This window comes from Centroberyx gerrardi, chromosome 6 (genome assembly GCF_048128805.1).
Source record: "Centroberyx gerrardi isolate f3 chromosome 6, fCenGer3.hap1.cur.20231027, whole genome shotgun sequence".
In the NCBI taxonomy this organism is placed as follows: domain Eukaryota; kingdom Metazoa; phylum Chordata; class Actinopteri; order Beryciformes; family Berycidae; genus Centroberyx; species Centroberyx gerrardi.
The window spans coordinates 20,685,202-20,701,248 of NC_136002.1; the positions used below are offsets into that span (position 1 = coordinate 20,685,202).

Genomic DNA, 16,047 nt, shown 5'->3' on the forward strand with positions numbered 1-16,047 from the left:
CAATCACATTAACACATACTGTACACTGCAACTTCACAGCACAGCGAGGCTATTTACAGGCAGGAGCTTCACGGCCGCTCTTCCTCTTCTTCCTCGTCTTTCTCTTTCATCCCTCTGTTTCTTCCCCTCCCTCACTCCTGCTCTTTGTCCTCTCCGTGGGTGATAACGTAACACAGGTTCTTGTAGTCAAGGTTACCAGCGACATCCAGGGGGAAGTTTGTAAACATCTGATTTACCTGCAGGTAAACAGAACAGGCTTTTATTGCAGATGGTCTTTTTTTATCCCCGTTCCCTTCCAACAACGGGAGCCGTCAAGTTGGTGGAGGGATCACACACACCATATGTCTACAGATAAATACACCGCTGACTTTTACCATTCAATTAGCTCATCAGAACCCAGAGATAAGTGCGGTTATGTATCATTGTCATATCTATCTCTGGCCTCTCTGTGTATCCTTTCATCTGTGCTATTCCTGCCTGTTTCTCCTTTTCTGGAGAAAGGGACGCCCCCCCTCCCTCCCTCTGTCTTCTTCTCCTCTTCTTTTTCCTGTCTAGTGAACAGAGACATGTTGATATGAGGCCCACTTGCATGGCCACAAGGGAACAAGTCTCTGGTGCTTTTGATCAGCTGCAAGATCAGACATGTCCACAGCTCCCCTGTGTACACAGTGACTGATCATGCAGTATAATGGGCAGGCACAGACAGCCGAAGATGCACACCCACACATGTTTTCTCTGTACATCATACAGGCACAGGCGCACAAACACACACACACACATACACACACACACGCTCCTATCTACCCCCAGTGGAGAGGGCCTGCGGTCCATGTGTTGGCTCTGTTCGCAGCAGGGTGGCTTGTTTGCTGGACACATGGGAGCGAGAGAGAGATGGTGTGTGTGATTTCCCCTTTCTTGCCCTTTTTTCCCTTTGACAGTAAGATGGATGATTGCAATCACAGGAGCCATCAGTGAGACAGAGTGGAGGTCTATGGGGCAGTGAGACACAGCCATGGGAAACCAGCCGTCAGATTACTACACCCTGCTGCCATGGGAACACCATTCTGTTTATTTGTCTGGAGGTTTTGTTGTTTCATACGCATTTTCTTTCTCTTTTTTTTCAGTTTCAGCCTTTTGATGTACAGAACATGAAAGCTTCCTCATAAAATATGTGTAGGCTGCGTGTGTGTGTGTGTGAGGGAGATAGAGTGAGAGAGAGAGAGAGAGAGAGAGAGAGAGAGAGAGAGAAAGAGAGGGAGAAACAGATCTTTTACATTTCACAACATAGTAAGCCTACTGTAAGTCAATCTGTCTCTTCAAACCAGTACAAATGTGACAGATTTCATAGTGATTAGACTGGTCTCTTTGATCCCTTGAGAGAATGAAAGACAGACTTTTCACTCCCCAGTCAGCGGATGTTTTTAAGAGAAACATCTGTTGCTGTACAAATGAGATTACTGTGTCTCTAGCCAGAGGCCATGTAGGTTATGAATGGCAGTGTAACTGAAGGGGGCTGCATGAGAGAGCTGAGAAGGATCTTTGTAATAAGCTGTAGCTGGTAGTTAAGAGGTTTAAATCAAATGAAATTGCCTCAGACGCCGCTTATTCAGCAACGTTCACCTTCAGTTTGTTCAACACTATCGCCGCTACCAATACCTTTGAATCACTATCTCATATTGATACATCCCATACTTCACCTTGTTGCCAAGCAACAACTCACCTCAGCCTCTGTAAACTTGTCAGCTTGTGACATGAGGTGATATTTCATCCTACAGGAGAGAAAAGAGAGAAAAGAAGAATTACTGTTGCCATTTCTTTGACTTGAAATTAATTGTGTTCTCTGTTTCGCTGACCAAGATAAGCATTATCTGAATCCTGAAACTTTATTGTTTTATTACATTTTATATTACACTTATTTATAGTTATCTCTGTCATTAAACCCTCTGAGAGGCACAACAAGCCACGTAGCCACGTCTGCCTTGACTAAGCAGACTGCAGATTGCAGAGGAAGTCACACTCACTCCTCCCCCTTCAGGATCCCCTCTCCTGCTGGGTCAAAGACCTTGAATGCATTGAGGATCGTCTCCTCAGGGTCCGTTCCTGACAAAATGCAGAACTTCATGAGTATGCTGCACAGGTTATTATAGTTGACTAAAACTAAGACTGAAACTAAGCATGAAAAAACATTTTAGTAAACTGAAATACAACAAAAAAAACTGTAGTGTTTAAAAAACTGATACTTAACTTAATCACTGCCTCCAAAACAAAATTAGATTAAATATTTTAATATTCATTTTGTTTTAAGTCTTCCAGTCAAAGCCAATTCAAGAGTGGAGTATAGGAGAAAACTATAGATGCCACAACTACTAACATATACGATATATGATACATACGATAAAACTGGTATGTGATTATTATTATCCAATAATGATTATTATCATTGTATACTTGGCCTTCCTTTTCAACAAGGACACATGAAGAGTAATTCCTTATACATGAAAATCAAAATATTTAACTGATACTAGATATAACAAAACGTTAATGAAATCAGCTATGGAAAATAGAAACAAACCTAAAACGAACTGAAACTAAACTTAACTTGAACTTCAAATTAGAAATAAAATATGTATAAAAACCAATGCAAATTGCATTATAAGCCTGGTATTGACTGACCTTTAAGTTTTTCTCCGAACATGGTGAGGAAGACAGTGAAGTTGATGGGGCCTGAAGACTCCTTCAGCATCTCATCGAGCTCGTCATTACCGACATTCAGGCGACCTGCCAGTAAACACATCACACTCTTTCACCAACCACACCAAGCATGTAATTTGCATATTGATGTTAAGATAAGATGAAACTTTAATGATCCCTGTGGGGAAATTGGGTCCTTGCAGCAGCAAATAGTGACAAGACATGGCAAAGAAAATTAGAATATAAATAAAAATATAGCAAATGGGGGTAAACATACACAACTTACACTTTCAACTAGAACATGTTGAGTAGAAATGTATGAATAAAAAGCAAATATGGATGACAGCAGCACCATGTTCTTTCACAGTTATATTTATTGTATTTTATGTACTACTAACATCTTAGTCCCTGTCCTTATCTGCATTGTATTTTAATGTTCTGTACTATTCTTAAGCTTAATGTTCCTGTAATTCTTGTTTTTCTATCTGTTTTAACTCCAAAAGCCTAGCCAGGGACAGGGGTTGCAAATTAGCCGTGGCTAAAAACCCGTATGCATGGCATCTATTTTGTATTTTATATATGAAACAATGTTTTATGCATTTGTCCCTGTTAAATAAACGAGTAAATAAAATAAATAAATAAATAAATGGAATATCAGAGCTATTCAGATGTGTGCTTTTACTGTATAATACCAGTAAATACTTGCCTAGAGCAGCAAAGGTGTCCCTCAGGTCACTCTTATCAATTAAGCCGTCTCTGTTCTGGTCCATGATGGTGAATGCCTGGAAGTAAAGGACATGTAGACAGGTTACTGGAGGAGGCAACACACCGGCAGAGAGGGAGAGGGAGAGAAATAGAAAAAGAGAGAGAAATACAAGCACACATGTACACACACACACACACACACACACACACACATGCACTTTCTCCACAGCATCTGTCCTCTAACCTCTTTGAACTCCTGGATCTGGCTCTGCTCAAACATACTGAAGACGTTGGAGTTTCCTCCCTCCTTCTTCTTGGCCTTTTTGGGTGCCTGTAACAGAGCAGGCGTGTCGGATGAGAGAGGAGAGCCATGGCGGTTCCCTTGAGTCGGACCGACTGAGGTTTACACGCAGCAGGGGGCGGGAACCAGCCGCGGTCGGCACAACATCAAACAACTCCACCTTTCCACATCAAGGCACTTGGGGATGGCTTGAGGGTTTTTTCCGAATAGCTGATCATTCACAACTAGTCAGTGTTGCTCAGTGTAGTCCACAATTCACTCATTCATCTTTGGAAGTAAGACTTTATTTGGATAGTCCAGTGTTGACACTCAACGAACTATCAAGTTACAACAAAGTGTCACCTGCCAATTTGGTGCATCTCTACAAACTATGTAATCCTAACCCTGACCTTAGCTAAACCCTAACCCTGACCCCATTTTTAAACCTAACCCTAACCCTAACCCTGACCTGATCCTATTTCTAACATTAACCCCAATCCAAAGATTAACCCTAGCCCAGACATTGAATATCTACACACTCCTTTTCACACAATTATCACTTGAAACTCAGTAGACTGTATAGTGACATAGTGGTGGCACTGTGGGTCAGTGGTTAGTACTGTCGCCTCACAGCAAGAAGAAGGAAAAGAAGAAGAAGAAGAAGAAGAAGAAGAAGATGTGGGGTGAATTGAAGACTCTAAATTGCCCATAGGTGTGTGTGTGTATGTAGTATGTATATGATGATGCATATGTAGCATGTATATATGATGTAGTATGGTATGTAGTATGTATATGACATGCTTGTGATAAAGGGTTATATAAATAAACATGACTTGACATTATAGTCACTCGATTGGAACTTGAGTATTTGAGTATTAGATTATCCAAAGAAAGTGTGACCTCATCTGTTACTATTATATAATAGTAACTGACTTTTTGTTATATTTTACTAAGCTGTAATTGTTTCTGCATGACTTGGCGATATAATGCCTGATCACATAATCACTATACATGATGAGCAGCTGATAGCAATGACGCTGCACAGATGAACACAAACTGCGTTAACATGGCAAACAATGCATGCTCAGAGTTCTTATGAAAAAGATAACAATTTACAATTCGGTAAGTGAAATGAATGTATCAAATACACAGACTCCTACCATTGTGTGAATCTTGCAGTCTTCTTTGTGGTCAGCTGAAACCTTGAGAAACAATAGGAGGAGTGCCCGTCCTTTATATACTACCAGGCCAACTGTTCAGCACCTGTTGTGTTAAGACAATAGAGGCCGTGCTGTAAACGCTTCAGACAGTGGGAAGGTATGCATGACATTTGGAGGCTCTTCCTATTTTAAACGAAGGACATGTTAGGCATTGGGAGGAGATGGAGGCACTACAAATAGACCCTTATTGGTATATTGGTATACTTGATATTGCTTTATTTGGCCTATCATTACAGTAACTAGTTATGCTAAGACCGCTGTATTGTACATGAATGAGATTGATGAGTTGTGTGTGTTTCGGCCATCTGATAGGATTATTGTTGGTGGACTTCAACAGCTCCAACAGCTGTTGAGGCATCGTCTCAAATGAGAATCAACACTATTTCATGCCCCTGTGCCTGGGGTAATGTCTCATTTGACAGTGCAAAGTGTTAACTCTGTGTCAGGCCACTAACACAGAGGTGTAAATTTGAACGATCCGCATCACAGCGTCTGACTCCTATCAAGTAACAGAGCAGTTCCTTTTAAAACTTTCTTTGAAAACAGGCACACAAGCACTTCTTCCCCCTCTCTCTCTCTTATTTTAAGTTCTTTCTTTTGCCTTGTCGCAACTCTAAGCTGCAGCTCACAAAGAAACATGCATGATGATAGTAAAAAGACAAGTAAAACAGCATAGTCCTGTGATGTAAAATAACAATAAAGGAAACATAGGAGCATGTTTATGTTAGTGCAGCTGTGTTTTATTCAAACAGTGCCTGAGGTATGAGTTGGACTAAGATAGGGAGTTTGGGCCTGATGACACCTTTGTGGTCCTTCAGTTTGACCCCTCTGACTGAGAATAGTCTCTGATGTGCAGACATGAGGCAGGGGCAGGGAGTGCTATTACAGGGGCAAAGGATGTTTTTTTTATGGGTGAGCATTGCCCATGTATGGCGTGAGGCTAATAGTAGATAGTAGAGCAGATGCAGTGCAACAGAGACACTGTGATTAACATGATTAAGTGCAAAGTATTCACTAGTACACGCTCCTTTTTCTTTTTTACAGGTCGATAAATCTGTACAGAGAGACAGAAACTTGACAGCAGGTATTCGTGAACTTATTAGAGGAAGTCTCTTTATTACCTTCCTAAATCAAAAACACTCACACTTACAACAGGCATGTACACATACACACACGCACATTCACACACTCACCATTGTGCATGTAAATACTGTATAGTTTATGATTTAACAAATCATGACAAGCTGTTCTTTACTATAATACAGTTACTTAAATCACAGTTTCCCAAACAATCATGGTTCATAATAAATAATGGAGAAATTCTAGGCTATGGTTATCTCCAGCAGGTGATTTGCTCCAAATCTAACAAGTGGGTTGGTGAGCAGGTAGTTTGTTTTCCTTCACATTTTCCCTCAGGACTGTAGTTAACACATTACTGGTGATCTGTCAGTACACTGGTTTTGCCTTCATTTTATCCAGTGTTAGAGGTAAGAGCACTTCAAGACTGGAACCAGCCTGTGATGTCTGTGACCACATCAGTCCTGCCTTTGGCGTTCCTCACCCCTCGACAGGCTGTGCAGTAGTGTTCGGACCAGAAGGTGGGCCGGTGGACGCTGTAACTCCTCCTCCAGTCCAGGTGGCGCTGCAGCCGGGCCGGGTTGCGTCTCAGCAGCAGCAGGTACTGGGCCAACCCTCGGACTGTGGGGAAGTCGTCCACGTGGATGAAGGCCTCGGGGGGCAGGAAGCGCTCGTAGTTGTCCCTGGACGGGCCCAGCACCACGGGTACAGCCCCGGCCAGCACGGCGTTCCACAGCTTCTCCGTGATGTAGTCGGTGTGCTGGGAGTTCTCCAGCGCCAGGTAGAACTGGTACCGCTTGACCAGCCGCACCACACTGCCATTGGTGTCTTCAGGTAACGGGCGGCCTGCACGCCCAAACACATCCACCTGGACGTAATGGCTGAGCTGATAGTAGAAGGCCACGCGGGCATGAGACTCTGACCAGTTGCTGATGACCCAGGCCACAAGGCGGGGCCTGCGGTGTGAGGGCGAGGGCCCACGGAGGGCCTGCACGTGCTGGTGGTGGGCACCCTGGAGTCTGTGTGAGAGGGGGATCAAATGCCCATAAGGCACGAAAATGTCAGAGTCCAGCCGGTAGGTCATGGTGAGGTTGAAAATGCCCTCGAACCGCCACAGACCACGTGTGTGCGTGGGGGACTCGAAGTTCATCCAGATCCATTTTTGAGCACGTGGCCGTGGATCCGGTGGTAGCTCGCTCACGTTGATGGCAATCTCCCGGTGGTGAATGATCACGGCGTCAGCCCGCGGGTACGCGCGCCAGTCGTCGGTCAACGTGCACCCGCTGATCTGATAGAGCGCCTCGCAATCCGGAAGTTGGCGGTATCGGCCGAACGGGTGCGTCCATATTAGGAGCGTCACCTCACTGCTAACCCCAGCAGTTGGAGAGAGAGGCTGGGTGAACGGGTCCGGTAAGTAGACAAGGCAAACTGCCAGGAACAACAGAAAACCGGCGGTGGCCCCGCACATCCAGGAGCATGTCGTTTTCAAAACAGTCGCGTGGCATTTCTTCCTGCTGGCTCTGTGAGATGTGATGAATGAGCGGCCCGCTGCTCTATGAGGGGCCACAACTCCCATGGGCGCCTGTTGCCCCTTCACTTCTCCTCTCCCTTCAGTTCAAAACAGTTCAAAACATCCCCCTCATCAGAACTGATTTGTTTCCTCTGTGTCCACCAAGAAACAGCTGCACTTCTAATAATGAAAACCTTTTTAGGTTCAGGAAAAAGAAAGAACAATTCAGTCCCTGCCCTTATAGCCGTGTGGGCAGAAGAAACCTGTTTGCACACCCTAAGGCAAGGCTAGCCTACTTTGCCATTGTCCTTCCTGGTAAGATAAGGAGGAGTGCTGATAAGGTGCAGGTGACCTTAGACTAGCAGCCAACAATAGTCCAACTTTACGTCCTAGTTTCCCCCTGTATTGTTCTGGTTGGTCAGCCTACCTGCGCTGCGTGGTGGCGGTGATTTCATGCTGCCTCCAAGGCAAAAAAAAAGACAAAAACAGTCGCAGTGCTGTATGCTCAAACATTTGACGTGGCAGCGTCGGTCTGGGTTCCAGTTACCGGTGAATGGGGCTTTTGTGGGGCCTGCTGACTGCCGGTCGGCCTCACAGGCTCTTTTAGGCTGGGTAAACACCTTGGCCCGGGCCACAGCGTCCTGCACATTTAATAGGCTGTAATGCCATTTTCAGATAACTGGCATATTTTTCATTTAGTAAGCTACTTTGTTAATGCAAGATATCATACATACTTTTAGCTATTCTTTTGGATGGAGGCCAGAGACAAAATCATAATGAGACAACACAGGAGCCTATATGTCTGTCGGCCTATAATCTCCTATTTACGGTTAGGCATAGTTATTAAAAGTATACTCCTGATCCTAATCGACTAATAAATATTTTTTTTTATTGTCAAGTTGTACAGTATGGGCCTAAGTGGCCGCCAAACCTCCATGGATCTCCCTACTAAACGCTACACAGATCACTGACCACTAGGTGTCTCCCTACACAAACACAAAGCTGCCCTGCAAAGTGTCCTGCTCAGCTTGTGTAGCAATGACATTGGGACTTATCTCAAATTATGCATTTTTAATTTAGCCGATGAATAAACATTTCCGCTGAAAATTAGGCAGCAACGAGTCTTTGAAAAGGTTTGGTTTGCATGTTTTATTTATTAGATATGACACAGCATTTCAGCGTCCCCTAAGCAGAAACCTTGATAAATGAGTCACACTGATGAGGGGGATCTAAAGAAATGTAGGAATAAACACCATGCACTCACATGTTGACGGATACACCCGCTTTATGTAAAAGATCAATTGTCCAGGCCATCATTATCTAGATGAATCCTGATCAAAATTCATGAAAGAATCATTAGAAAGGGAGGTTGGAAATGTTGCTCTGTGTTGTGTCTGAGCTCTGGTGGGCTGGAAAAACACACACATCAGTGGGACAACATATTTCTCCCCACAGACCCCGAGTGTGTCATGAAGTCTGCGTGTGAGGAGGAAAAAAATGGCAGATAAGGAGGAGTGGGAGGAGATGAAGCAAGAGGCACGTGCGTCTCCGTAGGGTCCTCCTCCTTCCTGTAACATCAATTCTCTTTTCCTCACTGTGGAGGAAAAATCTCTTTGTTTGTGTGTGTGTGTGTGTGTGTGTGTGTGTGTGTGCCCGTGTGCATGCGTGTGTGACTAGTTATCCCCATAAGAGGTTTTGTATTCTTTCTGCATTATTTATCCTCCCTTTCATCTGAACAGTTCTATTTTCAGCCAATCATTTAATGTCCTGCCTGGGGTTATCTTGGTTGGAAAGGAACACGGCGATCTCTTCCGTCATAAGTTATGGATACTGTAGGCCTGCATGGTGAGGCTCAACATTATACACACATGTGTCTGTCTGTACATTATACACACGTGTCTGTGTCTTTCTTTCAGAAATAGTTGAGGTGGCGTGGGCCGGGAAATGACCAATAGTGATGTGTTCATTGTTTAGACTCCTATTAGGTTTTTGTTCGTTCATTACCTCAGCAACCAGCCACACTCATGCACACACACACACACACAAGCACAGATAAACACTGAGAGAGAGAGAGAGAGAGAGAGAGAGAGAGAGAGAGAGAGAGAGAGAATCCCAAATGGAAATGGGGCGCAATAAGCTTGTATTTTCATTAAAGCCCTTGTCAGGTCATTTAATGGGGAGCATGGCAGCCATCTTATGAGGATTAGGTGAAAACCCTCAAGTTATCAGTGGTAGTGTGTTACTGGTGCAGTACACAGGAAACTGGCACACATCATGGGCCTCACACATCTTTCTCTGTAGTTGTGGTCACTGGCCAGGCCTGTTGTTTACTGTTGCCTTCCTGTTTGTCAGAAGGGTTGTTTGTGTGTGTGTGTGTGAATCATACCAGCACGGAGAGAAGCATTCAGTTTTTGAAGGGACCCCCAGCTCTTCACTCATCTTTCCTATTGATTTTCTCTTGCTTTCCTTTTTCAATTTTTTTTTTTTTACTTCCACTCCCAGGGGATGGGATGTCTCAATTGGTCCCAGCCACAGACAGAGCGAGAGCAACAGAGAAATAGAGGATGAGAGAAAAAAGAAAGAAAAAAAACGGAGTGAGACAAGATGGAGAGAAAGAGTTAGGGGAGGGGAGGGGAGGGGGACGGAGAGGTCCCCGATCTCAGAGGCCCTCGCTGACCCCTGACCTTGAACATGACCTCGGAGGTTGCCCCGGAGGTCAGAGGTTGTGTGAAAGTGCCACTGCGGCGATTCACTTCACTGCCGGGTGATGATGATCTTATGCAGCCTCCCCAGCCTGTCTGACATGATCAGTGTTGCTCTCTGCCTTCGGCTCCCAAGGGCCACACATCCGTCTCTAACCCGGCCACACAAGGCCTGCTAAAAGCACCTTACAGGCACAGTCAATGAGCGGGGAGGGAAAGGGAGACAAACAGAGGAAAGTGGGAAAGCTAAAGGACAGAGAAGCTGTTTAATTTTGTAGCCTCTAGCTTCTTCGGGGTAGAAAAGGGTAAGAGATGTAGTTTTATATTGGCAATGACACAAAGAATGTGTGTTTATTTCTCTATATTTAAATTTTAACCACATGCACATGACCTGATTAAGCTTTTTAGAGGATAAATTTGTGGGCTCTAACTTGTTTCTTCTACTGTCCCCTCAAGAACAATTTGAGCAGCTTTCTCTCCCCACTAATTTCACCATGGAGTGCAATAGAAAGATTAGTGGAGGGGGGAAAACCCCACTCAAGTCATTCATGCCAGACTTGAAGCTCTGTAGCAGAAACGTGATAATTTGAAGGTGGATTGATAACTCCGACTCTTACTTGTTCTGACTTATTCTAACTGTGAACGCCCTGCTGCTTCAAAGTAATCTAGAGCAGAGTGTAGTTTCAGCTAAATCCTTGTGGAGATACTGAATGTTGAAATGCAGAGAGCTTGAAAAGAGAAACTGACAGTGAGATATCAAGAGATTTGTAATGTTTGCTTGTAGACCTTTAGAAGGCATTCCACATTAAGATCATTTTGACTACATGTGAACAAAATTACTACTTCATTGAACAGGATCTTAGTCTCACCAAATAATTTGAATGAATGATGAATGTACAAAAGGCGCATGGCTTTAAATATTCATCAGTTATAGCTGAACTTGTCCTCAAATTAAACCTTACAGTCTGTGCTTTAACCTCATAGTTCTTGCGTTATTTCACATCCAAATTAAAGAGTTTGAAGCTAAAATATCAAACAGCATGTCTCTATCTGAGGGTTACTTTAAAAAAGCAGATCAATAAAATATGGTTGGCAAAATAAAATCTAATGCTATATAATAATTTGCCCTTCTGTTCTACCAAGAGCCGTGTTAACATCAGCAGCAAAACAACAATATATCATGTTCCTTTTAGTCATGCATCTCCTTTGTGTGAGAGACAGCTACAAATGCAACATAAAGGCCATACTGCAGAGCGACTGAGCCTACACGTATTATCTCAGACCTGTATTTCTGGTTTGGCTTAATGATAGGTAGCATCTCATCTCATGCAGGCCAAGCCCAGCAGACACTGATGAACATGGCTGAATAAGGAACAGATGAAAGGCTTAAAGGCGAGATTCTCAGGTTCATATGCAGCCTTTTGCCTGAAAAGTAAACATCTTTTCAGCAGAACATTCATTGCATTTTTTATTGCAGGTCGATTTATCATAGTCTTGATATAAGACAATAATCTTTATATGGAAATAATCAGTAATAGCCACTGACAATCATGTGGATCATGCTGCTATCTTCCTTCACTGTCATTCACTGTAATTCCTTTGAAGCAGGCACTCCTATCTGAGGAACTTAGTTATTCAGTACATTTTATTAAAAGCATGTGATTGGGTATGATGGGCAAACCAAAGGCAAGCTTTAATTCACTATAATATGTGTTAAGTATAAAATAAGACAAGGTTATTTAGGCTGCATATCAGTTGACCACTGAGCACCATTCATACAAGGAGAAAGAAACAAACGGCTTCAAATCAAATCAAGTAATGAGCTGAAATTAGAGCTAATTTAAAGCACAAAAATACCCACCCTTGTATTCACAAAAATGTCATGAAAGAGGTGTCATTATCTATGGCAAATTCTGGTTTTATTTTTAGCAAACACAATTGAAGTGTAATGGCTGTGAAATAAATGAAAATTATTGGAGAGAAAAATAAAGCAATAAAAACCTGTTGTTTTTTTTTGTTAAAGGCTGAGCTGATAGGAGGGCTGTGGGCTCCGAGCATCCGAGAAAAAACAAATGCAGGCCAAGGTTTTCCAGACAGGCAGGCCTCGCAACACAGTCGACACACACACACACACACACACACACACTCACACACACTCAATTGCAGAACCCACAAAATGCTAAAAATGAAAACAATGTGTACAGCAGATGTATTGCCCTGATAAATGTTGTGCAGCTTGGTTCTGTGTGCTGAGCAAGTGGAGGCTGAAGCATAATGCATTTTAAGGTGGGTGAGGCGTTACAGTTTGACAGAGGAATTTGGGGCACTCTATCCCCATACTGTGTAATTAGGAATTCTCTGCATATCCCTCCGAGACACGTCCACAAGCCAGAGGGGTCAGAGGACACGGCCAGCCAGGAGGGACGCAGGGAGGGACGCCCCTGCAGCAGCGAGGGGTCCAGTGTTTTGCTCAAGGTCACTTCAACAACAGCATACACACAGACACCCAAAACACTAGACTGCTGCCTCCCGATGTGGAAAACTGCTTGACTGGATCTTATTTGATAAATTAGAATTAGAATTATATTTTTGTTGCAAAGCATTGCCTCAATTGAGAATATCCAGTGTACATACTTTTGATTTTGACACTTTATCGTATTAATGTTGAATTAAACAGATAGTGAAGACAGAATTCATTCATGGAGCTTGAAAATGCCTTCACACCTCGTGTGCCAAGTAAAAGTCCACTCCATCTTTTACCAGTTCTTCAATGGTCAAGTTCAGCAGGTCCTCACCATCACTGCTTTGCTGCACATGCTGAGTTTGTACATTAGATCTACCCTTTTATTAAAAAAAAAAAACTATCGTGAAACTCACAAATTGTTAGGTTAGTTATTTATAGGCTACAGTTGAGTGTTTTTTATACGATTTGGACGGACAGCAGGCTTTATCTTCTTTGCAACAGGCCTAATATTTAAATCAATTTAAATTAAATTCGACTTTATTGCATTTCCCCTCACACACGTCCACAACGGAACGAAAACTTTTATTTGGGGTCGTTCCAAACGAAGACAAACAAGACGATACAAAACGCAACATTGTAACATGACAGCAACAACACAACTGCAGGTCAGATGTAAAGCATTGTAGCAATCAGAAATGAAATCAAAGTGTTGTAATAATAACAGTAAGCCTACTAGAATAAATGACTGGTGCAAAGCATAGGCTGTAAAAATAGGTGCGAAGTAGTTCAAGAAGGGGCGTCAGTTCGCTAAGCCCCAAGGTATGTCTATGGTAAAGTCTCTGCATCTGACATCACGTCCTACCAAAATATCGAAACCCGCTTACATTACATCGACTACATTTCTGGTGACAAGTGGAGCACTTACAGATGACTGACAAAATATTATTATGCGGTCAATATAATAAATTATTAGACGAAGACAAACTATCTTGCAGACACACATATCAGAGGGAATATTGGTCCTGAATGCTGCCCTGATGTGTTTTTTTAAGATAAGGCCTGCAAATAAATCCCTGGCATTATTTTCCCTTGATCTTTGCTCTCCGTTTTAATGATAAAAAAAACAACAACTACAAGATCAAATTTTGACTCACCTGACGCACGTGAGTTCGAGTATTTCAACATAATAAAATAGAATGTAAATCACTTCCTTTTCAGTTACTTACCTGTAATATCGAATGTTGATATAATGCTATTAAAGCAATTATTATGGCGTTATTAAGGCAACACTCCTGTAGTGTGACTCCGGTCCGTACCCCGGTCATTCGCCGAGCGTACCGTCGACCGGATCCGTTCCGGGTTTCCCGCCCCGCCCAGTCCTCTCCACTGAACTCCAACCCCCGCGCTCTCTATCAGCATCTCATTCCTGTCTCAATATGTCTCAAGATGGCGGCCAATGCAGGATCGATGTTTCAATATTGGAAGCGTTTTGACTTACAACAACTACAGGTCAGTTTCCCCTCTCTTTAAATCGCCTACGCTCTATTCAGTTCAGTAGTCTTGTCTGTTTCGGAGTTCATGTTTTGTGTTTTGGTGGCCGTTCCGTGGCTGTTTAGGAAGAGAATTCAAGACCTCTTCCTCACATTGATGAAAGTGGCTCTCTCGCTGATCAGAAATTGATCCTCTTTGTTCAATTCACATCGATCGGACACTACAACTGGCAGCCGGGCGATGCCGCGGGGATGCGCCGAAATAAAACAAATCGCAGTCTCTCGCGAAAGCTTTTGATATCTTTTGTTTTATTACATGTTCTGCAACTTTACAGAAGCAAGTAGCCGTAGTTAGCCCGACGCTTAGCCGTTGTAAGGTTGGATAATTTGGGGAAAAATAAGTGCGACTCATTACGGTGGCGCTGTGGTGACACCAACCGTTGAGACGGGCAGCACAGACATAGAGCTTTGCTTGTGTTTTTGCTTTAACTGTCAAATCGGCAAGTTTAGTTGCCACGAATGAAAACATTAGCCACCTTGTCGGCTAACGGTTTTTAAACTGTTTATATTTAAGACATCACCGTGATAATGGTTGATCAACACAGCCGTCTTTTTTTTTTTGCTTTCCCCTGATGGCAAGCTACGCGCTGCTCAATTATAGCTAAGGTTTTACAGACATTGCCACGTCTGTGAAAGTGGACGGGACAGTCCTTGCTGACACGAAGCATTTAAATGAAAAAAAAAAGAAAAAAAGAGCACGACCTTGTTGTTGATGAAGAACTCCAGAAATGTCCCAGTCTCACGCACGTCACTAATCTAGGCGTGCGCGGAGGAGATCCCTTAGCTCAGTAAAGGCTATGAGGAACAGGCCTATTCAGTGTGTGAATATAGTCTGTGTATATTAGAGCCTGTTTGACCTATTACAAAAATGTAGACAATGGAGCTGTTGTGTTTTCCCGTGGCATTTAACGTGCATGCTGAATTTTAAGTCACAATTTCTGAATATTACTAGCCTAGTTACTGTCGTCATTAACATAAGATTGTATTAAGTAGGGTAGCCCAATTATTTATACATTATTTTGTGAATCACATAAGCTTAGGGTTTAAACTTTTATTTAGGTCATGATGCCCCTATGACTCAGTAGACAAAGGACACTGAACAAGTATTTCCAGCGGTCTTTGTGTTGCACTTATGCCACATCATCAAGGCTTCACTTCTCCTATTTATTTGATCCTGTTTGGTCCTCCTACTCGTGCCCCGTATTCATGCATTATGTAAAAATTTGAGACTGCTCTCTTTTTCTTTCCCCCTATCTCTCCTCTCCTCTCTCCCACCCCCTTCCTGCCCCCCATCTTCCTCTCACCCTCCCTCCGCCTGCCCACCCCCACCCTTTTTCTCCCTGGCCCTTCACCCTGCTCTCACCCGTCTCTCCCTGTTTGAACTGGTGTGTGTAAATTTGTCTGAGATCAGTCTTTTTCATAGATTGACTGCCAGAACAGCGAAGGCACTGCCAGCAGCCAGGACATGAAAAATGCATCACATAAGTTTGTGATAAGGCCCTGGGTAATTATGGCAAAGGCCCCTATCACAAGCGATTAGTCAGGACAGTGAATCTGAGCGTGTGCAAAAAGGCTGGCGGTTGGCAGGCCTGTCTGCAGGATAGGAATCAGTCGGAGCTGTTGTGTGTGTGTGTCTGTCTGTGTGTGTGTGTGTGTGTGTGTGTGCGCGTGAATGTGTGTGCGTGTGCTGGTGTGCGCAGCACTGCTCAGAACATTCACTGTCTATTATTGATGACATCTTATTTACTCTCCCTCCCACTGAGAGGCTCCTAGAGGATAGCCTTCAGAGAAGAATCTTTTTTTTTTTTCTTATCCGCTTTCTGAGGAGAATGGGGGCTAGTATGATAT

The 16,047-nt window shown here is 43.3% G+C and overlaps 3 protein-coding genes across 7 annotated transcripts in view; 1 reads left to right on the forward strand and 2 right to left on the reverse strand.

Annotated features, from left to right (window-relative positions):
- Nucleotide 1: 1 nt before the first annotated feature.
- On the reverse strand, nt 2-5,473 carry LOC139933437 (myosin regulatory light chain 2B, cardiac muscle isoform-like). 2 transcript variants are annotated; one of them, XM_071927526.1, is made up of 7 exons: nt 5,455-5,473; nt 3,641-3,696; nt 3,398-3,473; nt 2,674-2,778; nt 2,022-2,100; nt 1,721-1,769; nt 2-236 (listed from the first exon to the last, which is right to left on the reverse strand). In XM_071927526.1, exons 2-7 carry the CDS (start codon nt 3,674-3,676, stop codon nt 132-134), a joined length of 450 nt encoding a protein of 149 aa, XP_071783627.1. In that variant the 5' UTR covers nt 3,677-3,696; nt 5,455-5,473; the 3' UTR covers nt 2-131. The 2 variants fall into 2 exon arrangements, with proteins under 2 accessions (XP_071783627.1, XP_071783618.2); XM_071927517.2 differs by lacking the exon at nt 5,455-5,473 and adding an exon at nt 4,837-4,865 and having other exon boundaries at nt 3,641-3,727.
- Nucleotides 5,474-5,682: 209 nt separating this feature from the next.
- On the reverse strand, nt 5,683-7,677 carry LOC139907711 (alpha-(1,3)-fucosyltransferase 4-like). Its single transcript, XM_071894198.2, has one exon. The coding sequence runs from the start codon at nt 7,547-7,549 to the stop codon at nt 6,395-6,397; it is 1,155 nt and encodes a 384-aa protein (XP_071750299.1). The 5' UTR covers nt 7,550-7,677; the 3' UTR covers nt 5,683-6,394.
- A 6,377-nt stretch (nt 7,678-14,054) lies between these two features.
- cux1b (cut-like homeobox 1b) overlaps nt 14,055-16,047 on the forward strand; it is a 59,687-nt gene continuing 57,694 nt past the window's right edge. For 3 of the 4 annotated variants that reach the window (XM_071894209.2, XM_071894207.2, XM_078284382.1), the window contains exon 1: nt 14,080-14,158. In XM_071894209.2, coding sequence (XP_071750310.1) covers nt 14,096-14,158 — 63 coding nt within the window. In that variant the 5' untranslated portion in view covers nt 14,080-14,095. Of the gene's footprint in view, nt 14,159-16,047 lie in introns of all 4 variants that reach the window. The other variant, XM_071894208.2, reaches the window with a different exon arrangement.